Source organism: Myotis davidii, unplaced genomic scaffold (genome assembly GCF_000327345.1).
Source record: "Myotis davidii unplaced genomic scaffold, ASM32734v1 scaffold962, whole genome shotgun sequence".
NCBI classification, from domain to species: Eukaryota; Metazoa; Chordata; class Mammalia; order Chiroptera; family Vespertilionidae; genus Myotis; species Myotis davidii.
The window spans coordinates 2,517,386-2,537,659 of NW_006295559.1; the positions used below are offsets into that span (position 1 = coordinate 2,517,386).

Sequence of the window (20,274 nt, forward strand, 5' to 3'; positions counted from 1 at the left end):
CTCTAAAAAAATCCACACCAAACAAACTAGAAATTTCCTGTTTGAAGTGTGCTTGTAGGATTTTGTGCCTGCATCTTCCTAGTGTAATATTATAAATCTTGTTGCTAATTACCATGTATTTTGGGAAATACTTGTATTCTTTCCTTTTTTAAAATTAAAAAATATCCCAGTCCTTACCCTACTGACCATGGGAATTCCAGCTTGTGAATATCTGCTTTTCCAGGCACTGAAGTACTTGATACTAATGGGATTTTATTACCACTTTCAGCAATTGTATTAATGGCAAGGTCCATAATGGAAATAGTAACCAGTCTTATAGGCATCATTGTGTGTGAATTGCTAAACTTACACCAAATAATTTTTTCTGCCTCCTTTTTTGAACCAGTTACTACTTCATCCTCACTGTTCTTGGGAAAATATCGCAACACAACATATTTCAGACAGTGAGATACCTGCCCGTGTTAATATTATAATACATAGAGTCAACTGTAGAAGTGTCCTCTAAATTGCAAATTTTACTTTTTGAATCTCATTTTTAGTGCTTTAGACACATAAAATTTTTACTGTAGCTTGATGTTAGTTCTCTATAACCTTTTAGAAATATTAATCAAAACGGGCTGAACTTAATAAAGCACCTAACTTACAGTGGATTGATCTCAAATATTTTATGGCCACTATCTTTTCACAATAGTACAACATAAAAGAGTTTAAGCCATGCCAATTTAGGAATGCTTAACAATGTGTAAGTACCTCATTTTCACTTAATAGGTTTTTTTTACCTCTGCTTTGTTTTAGATCTTGAACAGGTTTCCTTTGACCTCAAAATCACTAATGCAAGAAAAATTACCATATCATGAGAGCATTTCCCCTATTTTTTTCTGGTTTGTAGAATAATAAATACTTCCAAGGCTTAGGAGAAGACATGGCCTGGGTGAAAGCCTATTAAATGCTATGTTCTAATTGTGTGTGTGTGTGTTTAAGTTAACTGGTACATGCTAATTAATCTGGTTTTCCTGCTAAAACAGAGCTAGCTTTAGAGTGCTTTTTGAGTGTCTTTTTTTTCACAATTATGACCTGAAATTTCAAGCTGGGCTCTATCTGGATTTGCTTTTTAAACCTGCTTTATTTCATGTCAAATTTGGGCCCCGTACAAACTCGTACACAAACAAACAAACAAAAAAACAACCCTAAAGTCAGGATAATCCAAACAAACAGATACACCCAATTTTTTGTTTTTCTTTCTCATTGGAAACCATTTGATCATCTCAGGCTCTGAGCATAGAAAACATAAGAGAGCCTTTAACATAACAGGGGAGAGCTCAGCCAGGCTCTGCAGCTCATTGCCAATTGAAGTAAGGAACGTTCTGGCTGTTGGGACTTTTAAATCTAGACTTAAAAGTTATTTGTTCTGTTTAGCATTTTTAAAATGATTCTATTAGGAATTGTATGTGCTTCAGTTTTAATTTTAACTCATAATGATTGTAAAGCACGCTGGGATGCTTGCGCGAAGGGCACCACAGAAATACAAGATGGTGTTGTGTTCTAATATGCAGCGTTATTATGGGGTGCTGGAGTGTCATCGTGGACAATTCGTAAGGTTGCAGAATCCCTCCTCCCAGGAAGGTGGCTGACTTCCTTTAACAGCCTCTTTTTTCTTTCTCTCAGTCTTACTCTAAAACTTTATCCTCTTCAGTCATCCTCTTTACTTCTTTAAAAAAGAAATCTTGGATTGCAGTATGTTCCCATGAACATGCTAATCTAATTTAGTTTACTCAGAGGAGTTAAAGATGCAAACCAGATGATAGAGTGAAAGTGAAGAAAGAGGGAAGCTTTAATTGTTAGCATTATTTGAGATCACATTCGTATCTAGATGACAAGACAGGGAGGGTACTTCCTCATTGGGTACCGCCGACTGTCCTGGGCTTGTCCTGTTTCACTGTGAATTCAGCATTTATTCCCAGGCAATTAAAAAGTATGGAGCAAACGGAAACAAGTGTTAACTATTTGAAACCTCACAAATAGCTATTTCCCAAAACGTATTAAAACTCTGCAGGATTATGTTAACCAAGGACGGAGCTTGGTTGTGCTTTCTTTGTATTTCCTAATGGAACTATTTCTTGAAGTAATACATTTCTGCAGAAACTTCATTCTGTTGCTCGTATGTGAGTATTTGTGTGTCATCCGTCTTTGTCATCACTGATTCGTGAGCTATTGGCTTTCATTCCGTGAGGTCTGTGAGCTTGGGCAAATGACTGTCCTTGCCTCAGTTTCCCCATCTGAAAAGTGGGAAGATCATCTTACTGATTTTGCACGACTGATATGAGAATGACATGAGTTAATACTTGTACAACATTTAGAACAACACTCAGTTCCAAAGTGTTCAGTAACCTGAGTTGTTTTTCTAAGACATTGGATGGAGAGTTTGAAATTGCATTTGTGGATGCTGCATAGCCTAGGAAACTTTGCTGCTACATAGAAGATTTGATGTAAGCTTCCTTTTTATAGAAACAACCAAGAACTTTCCATTTGTGAAGAAATTAGAGGACTGTGTTATAACTCATTCTCACTTTTTGAGGGATCCTTTTAGCATCGTTCGTAGAATCATTAAAAAGTTTCGGTGTATTTTAAAATGGAAGTGGGGGGAAGACTTGAGCCTTGTGCTCTAAATAAGCACATTGGCAAGTTAAGTAAATATGACACTTTAGATGCACAGTGTCAAAAAGATGAAGATGCCTCATGGGACTATCTTCTGGATGCGAGTTTCACCAGTGTCCTTTCCTTTAACTTTCCTCAACCCCACTCCCCATACTCAGGCTCTTACTCCCTTTCTGTACGCATCAGAGTGCTTTCTTCGTTGATCTGATATTAACTGGACTAACCGGTCTCCCTGTGTACACTGTAATTGTGTACAAAAGGGATTGTTTTATTCATCATCACAGTCATAAATGCTGGCACACAGTAGGATCTCAAAAATATGTGTAAAACTGAAATATCCTCATAGGATTTTCACCATGTTAATTTCATGAACCAATAAATTATGTCAGTAGTTTTATTAATTGTATTTTATCTATAGTATCCTAGCTTACAAAATATTTTTCCCATTATACTTCATTTTGAATTTTCATACCCAAGAGCAAATTGCTTCTGGATTTTTTTCTAAGAAAGCCTGCTTACATTATAAGCTGTTACATATTTTTACTTATATGTAATATTCTTAAATATGTATGTAATGGCACTTACATGTTGGTAACCTGAACAATAGTTTTGACCGAGTACAGGGGACCCAGAATTCTAAACAAATGCTATAAAAGACCTAATTATACATCACTATTAAGCACAATCTTTAGCACCATATTTCTATGCATTTTAAATTTTTCATAATTGAACATATATTTCAGTGTGACTAATACTTTTCCTTTTGTCTCAGTTGTGTTATAGTAGAGATCCACATTTTCTTTTACTGAATCTAAAATCTCTCTTAGTTAGAAAAATCTCTTCACTAACATTTTTAGTCCCAGTTGTCCATTTCTCATATTGTGCAGACCTGAAGGTTATTTATAAGGAACCTTTGGGGGAGCCCCTGTGGGTAGAGCTTCCCTAGGATTTAGGAGACTCCCAGAGTTTAAAAATAAAATTAAGAGGGAAAACTTCAATAACACGGTCCAAATGATTTATAGACAAAGATGCTGGTGCTGCCAACACAGAAATGCTAGCAGCCAGGACCGCCCTGTGTGAGTTCACAATGTCCATTCCTCAGTTGGGGTACACAAGTCCACAGTTGGCCTTGAAGACTCTGGTTAAGCCTGTAAACCTATAATGTATATGTCAGCTATAAAGGTCCTGAATCACCTGAATTTAGAGAGAGTTGCAAGTGTAGATAACTGTTCGGTCATTCCAGAACGCGCCTCAGGGACTTCGCTTACCCACCCCCCTCACCAGTGATGGACGGGCTCGTTAATTCACGATGTCTAACCCATCCAACATGTGTGTGGGTTTTTTTTGTTTGTTTGTTTGTTTTTGCCATTTCACCACAACAAACTCGGTGATTATTAGCGTATGACATTTTCCTGAAATGAAGCGTTTTTGTAATATCGATAGAGATGAATCTGATTAGTTTGGTTTTTCTTTATGACCTGATCCAGAGGTGACATTGACTTATATTTGTCCAGTGGACGTGGGAAGTCTTGGTGGATAGCTAACAATAAAACACAGAAATCAACAGCATGATTTAGCCCTTAGTCTCCTGTAAAATCTTGGATCAGGTCTGAGGGGGGTCCACAGACCCTGCGATGGGCTTCCTAGGGTTTGTGCAGACCTGAAGGTTATTTATAAGGAACCTTCGGGAGCCCCTGTGGGGAGAGCTTCCCTAGGATTTAGGAGAGTCCCAGAGTTCTGGCGTCTCCATCAAAAACTAAAAGCCAGACTGTTTTTTTTCTCCCCAATTTTTAGGTGATGGAGCTTAAACTCTAATAGTGTTCATGTAAAGAAGGAATGCAAAGAAGGAATGTAAAATCTGTGAAGAGTTACAGAACCTAATTCTAGTGTTTACTTTTAGAATAATGGATTTTTTCAGACTACTTCCCCCCGCCCCTACTCTGTGGCTTAAAGCTTTTCAATCTGCTCTATTTAGGACCCCTGGAACTTAACACAAATTTGGTATTCTTTTTTTCTGCTATTTCTAAGCGCAGATACTAGAAAATTTGATCTCCCCAGAAGGTGGGAGATTTAACCACACAAGGATCATCAGAGTAAGAGTAAGCAAGCATTCTGCAAATGTGTCAGTTGATAGAGATTTGGAATTTTAGGAAACAGTTTTTGTTATAAAATCAAACTCATTGGATTTAGATCTATCTAATAAAAAACTTGTACAAATCCTATTTGGAGTAGCATAATGTTTAACTTAGTGATGAGTCAATTTTTTGTAATCATATATAAGCAAGATACCAAGGGGCTTTAACCATTCTAAAAATAAACTCCAGTTGGGGACGTTTGCATAGTGAATGCCTAAGAATGGATGGTGTGCATGACAGTTGCATCTTCTTTAGTCACTAAAGGAGACCTTCTAGGACCTCTATTTGGGAAGACATATAGATTTCATACAGTTGTAAAGCTGTTAGAAGGGACCTTGGAGAATATCTACTTCAATTCCCTTCATACTGCAGATGAACAATTGCAAGCCTCTGTGCAGTTAATTTGAAAGATTATATGCCCTTGGTAATAATACACCTTTTAACAAATATTTTCTAATTTAAGGTCTTTACTAACATATTCAGTTAGTTTGAGTAAGAAGGTTTCAGTGTAATAAGAAAAATCTAGAACAGGTACTTACACAAAAGAACTGAATAGAGAATCTGGTCAAAGATATTATCTGGGTCTTAGGAAAATTACTTTAATTATGTGAAAAAAAGCCATATGAACTGTGAACTAACGTTTTCTTTTTAAAAAATTATGAATTGTATATTTAAATAATTAAATAAAATGTATGTGTTTGAAATGATCGCATCTTCATCTTTAGGAGATAGGCTAAGAAAATTAAAACCAAATTGGATGTGTTCTCTCTTTGTGCTTCCTTTCGTATTCCTTTAGAGCTTTGTATTGAGTTTCCCTTTTTAGTGCATCTTAGTAACCCTTGTGTGAAAATGCCATTTTTCAGGCACTGGGATTGATCAAGATGGCAAGAGCCATAACTATGACAATTGGAGTTTAAGTAAAATTTAGACGTGATTAGTCTCTTCTCAACAAATTGAGATTCTGAATATGCCCCAGTTGTATCTCCCAAGAGGATAGCTTAGAAAGCAATAGAGGATCCAGAGGGAAAGATTTGGGGAACATAAGCTAACACGCACAAACAGAATATTACACTGAGAAATCCTGCCATTTGCTTCTCATAAATTGAAACCCATTTCCTTTCCTTCCCACCCCCAAATACCAGATGGGGACTACCTGTTCATTTTCAACAAATTCGTTCCATGACACTGTCTCACATGATGCCTTTTGGAGCTTGTTTGCAGTATTAGCTATCCTTTGGAATTAAAAGAAAACCCAATTTTGTGAAAATTCCTATTAAAATTGTATTTGAATGAGAGTTGGTTCTGTTTGATCTGAAATTTAAGTTTGACCTTTGAGTTTTCCGCATGCATACATGAAGACTGCTGTAAAAATTCGGGCCATAGGCAGACAGGACTTGGAGAAATGAGAGGAACATTGGAGTGTATGATGTTGCACTTCTCAAAAAAAAATGTAAAAGAATAGAGAGCCAGCAGTTTGACAGATTGTTCAGTAAATGCTCATTTTATTGAAAATTATAAAAAGGTGCTTAATGCCTCTGTGCCATTAATACAATACATAAAAAGGTTACTGTCAAGATTAGTGTTCCAGTTCTGGAAATTAACTGTAGAGCTTTGTGCATCTCACTACATCGACTTAAAAGTTAAAGGCTTCTGTGTGTGTGTGTGTGTATGCATCTGCAGACATTTATCTTGGAAAACAATTATTTTAGACTTTATGCCAGAGACATTAGCAGTGATATGCTTTCATTTAAAGCACGGACATAACTGATACATATATATGTATGGATCAGACAGGGTAGAACCATGAAAATTGCCTTATAGAATTAAACCTGTGCAAGTTGATTTCTCTTGCTGCCTCTCCAGAGTATTCCAATTCAAAACATACATTCCTCCTACAGAAAAAGATACTCAGATTCCTTAGTTGAAATTAATTAGCATTCAGAAACCAGATAGCATGTTTTTGGGTATTCATGAGATCTCTGTTTGAAAAAAAATGTTTTTAACTTGTAGAAATGTGTTGCAACACACAGATGGGAAGAAAAAGAAAAAAAAATCTCTTTAGCAAGCACTGTGTGTAAAAGGAATATTACATTTTGCACGCTCCTGATTGCTCTGTGTAAACAGTTTTTGACATCTGTCTTTATAGTTTTCGAGGAGAGGAAGACTTTGTTAAAAGAATCATTTTTATACAGCAGTCACCATTTCAGTCTTGCTTTACCTGTATTATGAAAGCAGATGGTCTGCATGTCTTTTGAATATTTATAACTATCAAAAACAATCTCTTGCTATTCACCCTTAGGCTTATGAGATGTCAGGACTGTTCTGGTTGAAAAAAAATCATCTTGGGTGTTTACAGAAAGAGGATTACATTAAGCTGAAATGACTATACATTTTCCAGTTTAATATTTGTCCATCAGCTGTTTAATCGTATTTAGATAATTGTGTAAATAAGACGTGGTAGCCTTTGCCCCCTCTGCTGATGGAGCCTGAAAGCTTTAAACCTGGGTGAACCACCATTTTGTAGATTTTTCCTGCTACCTTCTCCGCCTCAGTTAAACCATCAGCAAGTCTTCAGTAAGTTTGGATCATGATATTGCAGTCCTGTTTAAAACAAAACAAACAAACAAACAAAACCTCAACAGTGCACAAAAAACGCCAGTATGGAGATCACATGCAATGCTAGGGAGATGCTGGCTTCCGGTACAGGCTGTGTAGTGTATTAGAGTATATTGTCATATGCAAATAGGGTACCACACTCCAATTACCCTTTAAAGATGACATGGCTTTCTCTTTTTTTCTCCCTGAGCGTGCAGAGCTCTGAGGGTATTTTGGAAAACTTTTGGTACAGTGGGGGTTAACTGTTTTTTGACTGGAAGCTGAGCAATCAGAGATAACAGATTTTGCTGTGGTTGGTTGATTTGGCAGAAAAGCATGAACAGTTTTGGTTTAAATGATTGAATAACCTGATTAGCATTGTTTTGGGGTGGGTTTTTTGTTGTTGTTAAAGGCACAACAAAGCAATTTTAAGGGTAATCAGATCACTGCCTTTCCCCTATTGATGAACCTCTTTTTCAGAAGGCTTCACCTCTCCCTAAAACCTCTTGCTTGGCTACTTAAGTCGAAAAATAAAACCATTCTTTCCTTAGTTTCTGAACGCGTTATAAATGTACACCTCCGGTGAATGTCCCGTTCTAGTAGGGATTTGGAAGGATATAACATTTTGAAAAATTATGTAACCTCCACTGATTCCTTGTGGGTGTTCTGTTTGTTGTTTGCTTTTTTGTGTTTCAAATTTAGAGACCTGCAGTATTTTTTTGAGCCAAGGTCCAGAAGGTTCTCACTATATCTACGTCAGCCTTTAGAAAAATTCCGCCCTTACCTTTTCACAATTAGAAAGGTTATAAATAATGTATTTGGCTGCGAAGGAAGCTCAGCCTGTGGCAGATGGCATCATTCTAGAGTGCCGGGGTTTCTGCGAAGATGGCATTCTTTCAGATCGGAACTTCAGCAGACTCCCAGAAAGAACCGAAGCCCCTCCTAGGGCGTAGACATGTGCTTTATGGATCTTAGAAAAGCTTACAACTTGGCTCCCAGGACGAGAGTATCGTGTCACACTGAGGTTGTGAGACTCACGGCCAATTTCTGCTGACTTTCAAATTCTGTTTCCCAGCATAGGAAAGCCGCGGCCGATTCACTGGTCGGTGCTGTGTGTAGCATTTGAACTTGGGATCTAAACCGACTGAGTTTTGTCAGCCTGAGTCCTTTCTTCCCTGAACGTTCATCTTTTACACACACTGGCCACCGGGTGGGAAAACTTGCGATGACAGTTGTGTCTTTCTCCAAGTGCCCTGGTGTGTCTTTCTCCGAGTGCTCTGGAGAGCTCGTATAAATAGACATGGGAGAGGACTGGTTCTGGAATGACATACCCCGCAAGCACGGTGACTTCTGAGACATCTGTGCCGTTGCATTTTGGAAAAACTCGGGCAGGAAAAACTCTTGCAAACGAATGAACAAAGATTTTTTAAACTACGAGTTTTATTGTAACTGCCAAAAGTGATGATTTTAAGAGTCTCATTTAACAATTAAGCTGCCATTATCTTTAAGTTTTAAGGAAGAGAGAGAGAGAGAGAGAGAGAGAGATTGATTGATGGATTTTCTGGTAGTCTGCAGTAATGGCTTATTTCAGTGTCCTTTTGTTGATCAACTAATATGTTCCCAGCCCTGAATGTGATGAGTGCACACTATTTAGAGATGAGAACCAAGGCTCTAGGAGAAAATCCACAGCATGACAAGTGCTGTCGTGGAACCATGTGTGGGATGTTTGGGAAGTCAGGAAAGGCAGAGCAGAGATACCTGAAATACATCCTCAGGGATGAACAGCTGTCAGCTAGAAATTGGAGAGGGCACTGGTCCATCATCCAAGTCAGAGAAGCGGTGCATGTCTTCCTGACGTCAGCTACCAGGTGCGGGCCAACTTTAGAAGTTACCACCAAATTTGAATATCGCAACAAATGGAAACACCGTTTTCCTTGGTGTTTTCCCTTGTTCTTACTTGACCTGTAACTCAATTTAATGAGTCCAATCTACATTCTTCATTAGAAAATGTATTTGACTTGAAATATATCATTGGAAATTTTACCTGATGCCTTTGTTATTCACAGAGTAGTCTTTGGACTGATCTGAAATGTGAGCCTATAAAAAGAGCCCAATGAGGAGGCGGTGGCAGAGGGTTGTCATAGTCATTAACACATCTTAAGTCCAGACTTGGTATGTTCCAGGCACTGTGCTAATTGTATCACATTCATTATTTTATTAATTGTCTGTCCAAGGGCAGATAAGTAATGGCGTCAAGAGCCGTACTTCCTAGTCACTTGCCCCGTGCTTGGCACATCATAGGAGTTCAGTAAATACATAGTGAATGAATGAATGAATGAAAAAAATGCCGGAACGAATGGAGTCTCAGAACAACCCCATGGGGCGAGTGCCACTATCGTTGCCATTTAGTGTGGGGAATTGTTGTAGAGTAGTTAATTTGACTGGGGTCGCACTAGTAGTGTGCAGCACATCTTGGACTTGAATGCAGATTTAGCTGATTCTGTTTCATCAAAGAGCATTTAGTGTGTGTTTAATACGTTCCAGGCATTTGGGCTGGAAAGTAATAGGGAACCCAGATCTGCATGAGCTGACAGCCTAGGGTAATATTTTAAACCAGCGTCTCCTTTTGGTTGACAGGAGCCCCAAGCCCCTCTCCTGAAAATCACGGCTCTTGGTGTACCCTTTGTACATCCATCCCTACCACCTATGAAAATATTGTCAGTCTTTACTTTCTGTCATTTGTATTTTCAAAACAGTAGGTGTTTCTTTATGACTTTCCAAATTGAAGATTACGATACTGGATATGATCTTTCAAATGCCATGGGCCCCATAAGATCCTGAATTCTCTCTTCCCTGCCCTTGAAACTCGCTAGTGTAGTCCGATGCCATGCCCGAGATTTCAATAAGGATTTTGCTAGAAGAAAAACAGCGTCTTGCTGTGGCTCCGTGCGAAATTTACTGTATATTGTTCCAATAAAAAGTGCAGTGACCCTGAGTTACCTGAATTATGGAATATTTCCCAGCCCCCAAAAGCATAGAAAGATAGAGAATCTAAAAAGTTGTTTTGGCATACGTCATAATTTGTGGGTTAGCCTTTAGATTATGTCCTGCCTAGGCTAATATTTACATTAATCAGAGTTCCCTGAGCACACACCACTCCACAGAGCAGAACAGCGCCTAGAAAGTCACTTAAGGACAGAAGCTACCAATGTAGGATTAAACAAGGGCAGGGGGAAGCGTTGATGATCGTGCGCATATGGATATTATTTTTCACATATGGATAATAATGAACTGCATAGCACTATTACATATGGGCTCTAGTTGTGTAAAAATATTTCAGACTTTTTTCCCCACACACTATGTATCTTCTTTCTTTTTTTTCTCCCATAAACATATATTTCATGGTTGATATACTGAACACATTAAATTGAAATGATCTGCTTACCTATCTGCCTTCCTAACAGATTGCACGCTTCCTTTAGGCAGAGGCTCTGTCTTGCCTGCCCGAGCACCGGCCAGGCACATAGGAGGTGTACAGCAAAGAGCAAATTTCACATATAGAACTATTGGCAAATTAAAGTAGATTGGATATCTGTCAAAAACCTTAAGAAAACTTAGATATTCCAAATATTGCGGAAAATTAAGACATAAAGCTACATCTAAAATTTATATGTGCTATTATAGTAACATTTAAGAAACTGCCAGAATGTCTAGGTATAAGAGTAATAATTTTTAAAAAATTGAACCAAAGTGGAAGAACATCAACTGCCATCCATTTTCAGAATCACCGTTATCCATCAGCAGTCTCAATAGTTTTATTAGTGTCTGACTTTATTGATCCATTATTACGATAGAGTAAGGGTGATTGAAGCTGACGGATTGTTAACCGGATCAGGTAATCTGGCTCTGGTTCTGGCACCCTTGCTAAGTATCTTTTTGTACTCTGGACTAAGGGAGGCTCTTAGTAAGATTGCAAGCTACTAGATTAATGGCAGGGCATCATGAGCCCTTTAAGGATGTCTTTTTAGAGAAATAAAATGAGGAAAGGACTATAAAGTAGAAAGTGTCAAAAAAAAAAAAAGGATGTCACAATTCTTCTTAAGAAAGATCACCGTGCTTTACATAAATAATGCAATTCTAGCTTGTCCTCCTCACTGTAAGTTCTTCAAAGATCCCCAAGATTTGCATATTACTGGAATGTGTTCCTGTTATAGAATTACCACTGCTAATGGATGTTAGGAGAGTCAATAATAACCAAAAGAGCTTTAAATTAGAAGTCGCTTAAAGGAGATAATTATATAAAAATACTTTGGTTCCCAAACTGGCTTTTCTGGTTGTGCACTGCTCCCAAACAATGCTGCCCTCTGTAAGCTGTCACCATAGGCCAACTGAAGTCTCAAGTGGAAGTTCTCAGGTTTCTACACAGAGGAGTGGGGGTGGGGGGGTGGGGAGTGGGTTGGTGCTGCAAAGTCTTAATTATTCCTGAGACGCAATTGGAAATTAATTTAGCTGCTACTAGAGGATAGGGATGGTATGGTTAAAAATAACACGGGTTAAGTCACGGAAATTACGGTAACTAAAATTTGCTGGGAAGAAAACACTTTTCTTTGTTGAAAATGAGTTCAACTCTCCCCCCAAACTCCTAATACATCAGAATCATGATTTTCATCTTCATTTTTCTGTTAACACTGTTGGCTGTTTTCAGGATGAAGGCAAGTGACAGAATAGGTCATTTTATTTTTTGTGGTATCTTTGAGAAATTTAGTAAGCATGAAATGTATATATTTAAGTGTTTCCTGGATGGTTTGAAATTCAGAACTCAAGCTTTACTGTAGATGAAGCTAGCAATACAACTGTAGAAATTTTTTTTTTCTTCTCATAGAGGATCTCTGAGTAGTTTATTTTCTCCTTAAATGTGGTCAGTGTTAAGGCAGTTAATGCATCTCCAGTGGGAAACCAAATAATAGAAGTGGAAAGCGAAGCTGTGTATCCCAAACTTTAATGCACACCCAAAGACCCTGGGGATCTCGGTCATATGAAGTTGCCCATTGACTAGGTCTGGGGTGGGGCTGAAGATGATGCATTTTTAATAAGCTTCTAGGTGATGCTGATATTGCTGATCCCTGGGGCATACTTTGAGAAGCAAGGATGTAGAGTTACTAAAACTCAAAGTAGCTATGCAAAACCCATGGATACAGGGAAGGCCTGGGGAGGGAGTAGGAGCGGGGTGGAGGGGGTCATTGGGGAGATACAGGGGGACATCTATAATGCTTTCAACAATAAAGACAAATGTTTAAAAAAAACCTCGAAGTAGCATTTATTTACAAACAGTCATAAAGTCATCTTCACAGAATTGGACTTATTGGGATCAGGGTAAGTTTGTCGGCCTAGAACAGATGACATTGATGGGAGTTCCATACATACTAGAGCAAAGCCTGTGGGTTTGATAAGCTTTATACTGGCCTCAGTGGGCGGTTGTTTTCTATTTAAATAAGCATTTGATGATCTCCCTAATGAATTTTAAGAAGCTGAGGCTTTAGGTTAAGTGTGAAACAAAAATGTATTGGTACGCAGTTGATTTAAAAAAAAATACAGTTTGCACAATTGAAAACGTCTCTGTGTTCCATCTTGTGCCACTATGTGTTACAAATGTTTCCCCCCTCTTCACGCAGAGTATGATTTCTTCCATTGTGAACAGCACTTACTATGCAAATGTCTCGGCAGCAAAATGTCAAGAATTTGGAAGGTGGTACAAACATTTCAAGAAGACAAAAGATATGATGGGTAAGCAAAAACCGTTGCCTCGGTGGCTACATACCATTACGTGTCATTCGGGGGTTTATCAAAGTCACATCTCAAGCCAGGTCTTTTGATTGCCCAATTAGAGATCAATTTAGAATGTTTCTTTGAGGGTGGGGAGTGGGTATGAGTATAATGAGATAATTAAATTCAATAAATGTTTGTGTTTAAATCAGCCAAACTGACTTGGTTGTCAGACATGCAGGAACTCGAGGGGTGAGGAGGGAGCTGTCATTTTTTAACATCCCAGTGAAGACCTTGAAAGCTAATATTAGCTGTGATTTCTCTCAGAGATAAAACATGCTTTTATGCTTTTTGTTTTTGTTCAAGAGAAAGAGCCTATTTTTTTCACCCAGTTTTAAAGGAAATTAATGGATTTCTAGTTTTCACAATTGAGATCAAGTGATTTTTATATTCCTAATCCCCCACCCTGCCTCTGGGTGCTTAGGTGGAACATACTGCTTCACCGTCCACACCAGAAAAATCATTGCATCATTCCTGAACTTTTAATTCCAGTAGAGCATCCTATCTTAACATAGAACTTTAGGTCAATATTTGTTACTAAGGAAATACATTAAAATTATCTTCAGTGTAAAATGACAGATAAAAGCTGTGTGTTGTACCTAAGCATTTAGATTATGACATTTTCTCCCTATTGAGTTTTAGTATTTGCCAAGGCAAACACTGTGATTGAGGTTAATGTTTTAATTTCTATTAATGTTTTCTTTCATATACTTAGACCCTCCAAATAATATACTTAAAATAATATAAGAATGGGATATTTCATGTGCATGGCATTATGCCCTGTTTTACATCTATTTCTGTTTACTTCTATTACATTTATTTTATGATGACAACAGTAACTTTTCCTAAAGATTTTAAGAGACAAGAGAACCTGAATTTTGAGCATGTTTTAGCTTTTAATATTTGAAGCAAAACCATCCATCTACCCAAACAGATTCTTTGCCTTTTATAGCTTAGAGCTATAATGAAGACAATGCATCATTTTTGGAATAATTGCTTGAATTACTATTCCCTGTGAATGGCCCACTTGGGCTGGTAACACTGGTAGAAATGGAAGGTTTCTTCCCCAATTCTTAGTTATATTCGGCATATATTTAGTGATTATAGAAATAGGCTAAGTTCCTCTAAATATATAAAAACTGAATATTTAATGAAGAGAGAAATGATGATTAAAGTCCAACCAGAGTCTGTACGTGGAAAGGAGGATGTTGTGCTATTTGGAAAGTCTCACTGGTGTCCATACAGCATCATGCTCAGCCTTTTCAGTCAGGAGCATCACAACAGTCTCCTCCTCGCAGCAGCAAAGCATTTGACGCACTTTGAGCTCACTCTCAGCCAAGGGAGAAGCATCCCTCTTGGGTAGGGGGCAATAAATTGCAAAACCATGACAGTATCACCATTGCACCAGAACAACTCCCCGCCCCTTCCTTGAAAGATTGTCTTCAGCATCTGGTGATAGCCATAGCTTCCTCAAGACACATTTGGGTCTTCGCAACACTGGGTAGACTGGCTTGTAATACTATAAATCATTTGCCTCCTTCCAAGAAATAGTTGCAGACGATGGTTAGACTTAAATAAAGCAAACTGTGTATGATACTCAGCCCCGTGTTCAATATGCACTCAGTTATTATTACTTGTCATGATGACCGCTTTCATTATTTATTATATTGATTACTTCTTTATATTCATGTCTGGGTAAGAATTGAATGTTGACAACATTTATGTTATCCATTTTTCTTTCAGACCTTTTGCCTAGAGTAATAACTATATATATAATAAGAAAATACTTGTGTATTTTTTTGTTTATTGCCTATGATGTCTTTTTCTTAACTCAACTCATTCTTTCTAGATGCTATTAAGCAAATGTCATTCTTCTAGAAACAATCTTAAAGTAAACAGTGCTTATCAGCCTTCTTGGGGTAATGAGAATGAGTAACAGTTTGACCCCAAAACTAGTGATGTAGAATATGAAAATAATTGATTTCATGCTTTCAGTCTAAACCACATTATACAATAGATCAGAAGTATTGTCCCACTTTTAAAGTTTGTGCAATTGTGCAGAGGAGGAAAGTAAAAACACAGCAGGTTGAATTCTATCTGGAAATGCTCTTATTTTAATTGGATCTTTAAAGTGCCCTGTGCCTACTATTCTCTATTTAGGACATGATTGGAAATGCTTACCAATGCCCATCCTTGTTGACTGAGCATGAATTTTACCTTTTATCTGTTTCAGTCGAAATGGATAGTCTTTCTGAACTCTCCCAGCAAGGTGCCAACCATGTCAACTTCGGCCAGCAGCCGGTCCCAGGGAACACGGCCGAGCAGCCTCCATCCCCTGCGCAGCTCTCCCACGGCGGCCAGCCTTCTGTCCGGACCCCTCTTCCGAATCTGCATCCTGGGCTTGTGTCAACGCCCATCAGTCCTCAGTTGGTCAACCAGCAGCTGGTGATGGCTCAGCTGCTGAAAAACAGCAGTATGGTGAATAGACTTTTAGCCCAGCAGTCCTTAAACCAACAATACTTGAACCACCCTCCCCCTGTCAGTAGATCTATGAATAAGCCTTTGGAGCAACAGGTTTCAACCAACACAGAGGTGTCTTCCGAAATCTACCAGTGGGTACGCGATGAACTGAAACGAGCAGGAATCTCCCAGGCAGTATTTGCACGTGTGGCTTTTAACAGAACTCAGGTCAGTTTTATTTATTAACGATTTTTGTATCTTTTTCTCTCTCTCTCTCTTCAGTCCCATCTACACCTAATGTTTATTCTTTTACTGTGTACTAACACTTTATCCTCTTCATGTAGTCGTATTGTCTGTTGCTGGTGGTGCCTAAATATAATCATTCTTTTCCCTCTCTTGAACTTCCTATGCCAAGAGGAAGCTATGCACAGCATGATCCGGGTTCAGGGGCCTTGAAAGAATAAATGAAATATGAAATACGTTTCACACTGATTACCTGCGCTCTTAGATAATGGAGTGATAGACAGCAGGAGCAGGTTGAGAAAAGTTTCATGACTTGGCTAAGGCCACTGGTAGGCCTCCAGGCTTCTAGCCTAGGGTCTTTAGTATATTACCACCCATACCAGACATGAGTATATAAATGGGCTCTATTGAAATTCCTTTACAACTTAAAAAAAAACAAAAAACATCTTGGGACTCAATCACAATTTTTGCCATTTAATTCTAAGAAGCCATTTAGAAAAAAAATGTATGATTTATTAGCAGAAGGTGTTTCTCTCCCCTCTTCACATGATTGTTAATGTTCCTCCCAAGTTCACTAAGAGGCCTCTGGGGTAGGTTTGAGCTGCAGGCCTCAGTCTGCCTGTCCCCCTCATGTCCACACCTTTGTCCTCCTGGGAAATTCCTCTGAAGATGTTATCATCCTGGAAGAAGTTTCAGAAGGACAGGGTGAAAGGGTGATATAAGAGAAAGAAGTCCTAAGATAAAAAAAAAAAAACCCTAAACAAATTGATTCTACTAAACTGTGAGAGTATTTTTAATTCCTTTTATTGGAAACTAGTATAGATGGTGTTTATTGTTGGCCCACTCGCGTGCACACGCACACGCACACACACACACAAACACAAACCCTCAAAAGAACATGTAACTTTGATTAGAATGAGGACATTATGTCCTTTCAGTGTTCTTGTTTTACCACTGTTCTTTCTTTTGTCAACTTTTTTCAGGGACCTGACTCATACTTTCCTCTCATATATAAGTTATTTTGTTTATTACATGATTATAAGAATAAAATTCTGGTACAAAAATAATCTAGTATTAATTCCTTGTTGGCAGAGTGTCTATACCTAGGAGGAGCCCAGCTGTGGCTTATTTTGGGTTGCCTGAAGTTAGGAGGCCTGAGAAAGCCTTTAACTCGGTTTATTTTCGGTTTCTTTATCTGTTTGTTTTTTTTGTGTGTGTGTACATCATTGGTCTGTTTTTAAAAGGGTGATTGCAGAAGGTTTTGTCTCAGTTTAAAATTGTATGGTTTCGCCTAGTTGGATATTTTAACAACTTGAAACGTGTTTATCATTAGCTTGTAAATTTAATAGGGCATCTATATTCAGTTGTGGGGGTGATTATTTAAAAAAAAAATGAAATGAATGAGTGAATGAATCAGAAGCCAGCCATCTAGCTAGATACTCCTGCTTCTGGCAGCATTTTTGTTTTGTTTTGTTTTTGTAAATAGCAGTGACTGCTAGAAGTTGTCAGTACTGGGCAAAAAATAGATAGGGTTGTTGAATTGAATTAAAAGCCCACAGACAAAGAGAACATTGACGTAGACACAAATGACATGCAGATTTACAGATAAGCATTTTGAAAACGGAGCAAATTGTTATTTCTTAAAGCACCGAGGAAAGAGCATTTTACATGGGGAAGAATGACAAGAGAGTCCAGCTGAGAGAGACGAGGGCGAAATCACCACCTCTTGGTATAGTTCAGTGGTTCTCAACCTTGGCTGCACATTAGAAAATCACCTGGGAATTTTTTAAAAATCCTGGCTTCTGGGCCTCATCCTTCGGAAATTCTGTTTCTTTGTGACTAAGGTTGTGGCCCCACCCCATAACAAAGAAACAGAATTTCCGGAGGATGAGGCCCAGAAATCAGGATTTTGAAAAGATTCCCAGGTGATTCTAATGTGCAGCCCAGGTTGAGAGCCACTGGCATAGTTTTTCTTCTCTTGGGTTATGATGCCCCTGCTACATTTGTTCTGCCTTCGGTTCTAACATCGACAATGTCCACAAATATCTGTAGAATTCGTTACTGTAAGGAAGGTAGAATTCTCTTTTTAGGCCATATTAATCTCTCTGAGAAGATAAACGGTGACTTTATTTTTCTGAGAGTGAGAGAATGAAAACCTGGTACAGCCAGTGTCTCTTTATTAATAATAGCCAATTTAGAAAAAGTCATTACCAAAATATTATTTGGAGCTCAGGTTGGCAGAGAGGTTTGGTTTTATACCTTTGCATCGGTAATTGGTACTCCTCTGTCAAAGTGGATGTTGGGCCCTATTGGAAGCTGTCTGATGTAACTGAGAGTAATTTTCTATGTACAGTGAAGTGTTCACTTTTTGGGAACTAGCTTTTGAACACGCAAGCAAGCATGCATGTATTTTTGGTGTCATACTTAAAAACCATCACACACATGCCTGCCACGCACACACACACAGCTGCATTTATTTTAATGATTATACATTCATATGAATGCATGTAGTGTGTTTATTTCAAAGTGTATGCGTTTCAATAAAAGCAGGTGCAGAGTGAGGGTGTATGGTGTGAGTGTGGAGTACGAAAATACGCATGCTAATGCATATGTATAGGCGGAGGAGCTCTGCAGAGTTGAATCACACATCACACATTGTGTGCACTTATTGCAATGTGCACTTATTCCAACCCCAGGTTTAAAAAATTAATGTAAAATATGTACGTACAAATGCAGTTATATGACATGATCAGATAAAGACATTGGTACCCTGTACACAGTGTGTTAAAACATTAGTATAATAGATAATGCTGTTAAGACGCGAGAAAATTTTAGTCATTGACAGCTCTGTATAACTTTAAAATCCTGAATTTCATGTTTTAGCTCTTAATTGGAGAATTTTCTCATCATCTTAATTGGGTCTCCTAAATGAAATCATACCCTGTTCTCTCTCAAGACTTTCCCACATGACTATTTTTTTTTTGAGTCTACCTTTTCTGAAAATTTATGGAGAATTTATATAATTACTTGTTTTAAGTACTTTTTCCCCTTTTGAATTAATGGGCATATGTTCTTTAATTGCTACGGAAGACACCAGCTTTTAGCATATGCCATTCATTCAGTTATTCCTACTTGATGTCTTTTTAATGGAAACCTATGGCTAAAAATAATTGCCAGAGCTTCTAGATTTATAATTTCCAGTTCACTTCTCTGTGTTATTGCCCTTTAAAGGTGGCAATAGAGGAAAATATATCCTTTAGTGCCTTTTTAGAAATAAAACCCAGAGTTTAACTCTGATCCCACCCTGTGGCTTTTTTCCCCCTTTTTTCTGCCCCCTCCTCTTATCTTTGGCACACTTTATTTTCCAGTAAAATAAAGAATGAAGATGGATTATTCAAAACTGATAACAGTAATGGACCATCATGTAATGTTTTATTGAATTTGAGTTCTGTAAATTATGTGGTGGAGAGAAATTTGCCTGCTTTTAAGTATAAGAGAGATTGCTGCTGTGTTTCTATAATTCTTCACAGTGTAATTTAAGAAAAGTCCACTATCCATATCACTCTTGAATAAAAGGTAAGAAGGTGCTATTACCCCAGCGTGACAGCTCTCCTGTAGCCTCCCCAAATGACAGAGATAAATGTGTCTGCTTATAACTTACTTGGCGTAAGTCCAGAGTAGGAGGTGGAGTTTGAAAATGGTCTTTCACCTGGACATGTGTTTAAAAATTCACCAAACCCCAGAGGCAGGTAGCCTTGAAGAATATTCTACATATTTTCTTTTTAGTAAGGAGGTTTTTATCAAATCATATTTTCCTTCTGAGGCTTTGAAGTTCCATGAAACTGATAAAATCTATTTGAATCAGTGATTATGTTCAAAGAGGAGACAAACGGGAGGCCAGACCGGCTTTTTGTTCAGATTGGCAGTCTCTTTCGCTTATCTGCTGTTTTAAAGAATTCATAATTAGCATTTGGAAGTACTGATAATATTTATTGAAGGCTTTTTCTTTCTTTTACAATTACTAATGAATTTTACTTGTAATAACTTGTAAACTCTTTTTGGAATGTAAAAAAGGCTTAGGAATTCATCAGTAAGTTTGCTCTTTAATTGAAAAAAAAAAATTAAAATTCTCGTTTAACCACCATGGAATGACAATGCCAGAACCATTTTATGTTTTCATATATAGAGAACATATGAGTTATTTGAAGATGTGGAAGTCCCAATGAAAAGCAGCTTGTCATTTCCAATAAAATTAATATTCATGAGGTGCTGGTAACTTACGGCATACAAATCCTCAAGTTCTCTTCAGAAACAAGAATGGCTAATGATTTTGTTTAGTTTTCTTCAACAAATTTACCGAGCA

The 20,274-nt window shown here is 37.9% G+C and overlaps 1 protein-coding gene across 1 annotated transcript in view; it reads left to right on the forward strand.

Annotated features, from left to right (window-relative positions):
• SATB1 (SATB homeobox 1) overlaps positions 1 to 20,274 on the forward strand; it is an 80,425-nt gene that overhangs the window by 15,408 nt on the left and 44,743 nt on the right. Inside the window, 2 exon segments of the mRNA XM_015568066.1 lie at positions 13,058 to 13,169; positions 15,442 to 15,896. Coding sequence (XP_015423552.1) covers positions 13,058 to 13,169; positions 15,442 to 15,896 — 567 coding nt within the window.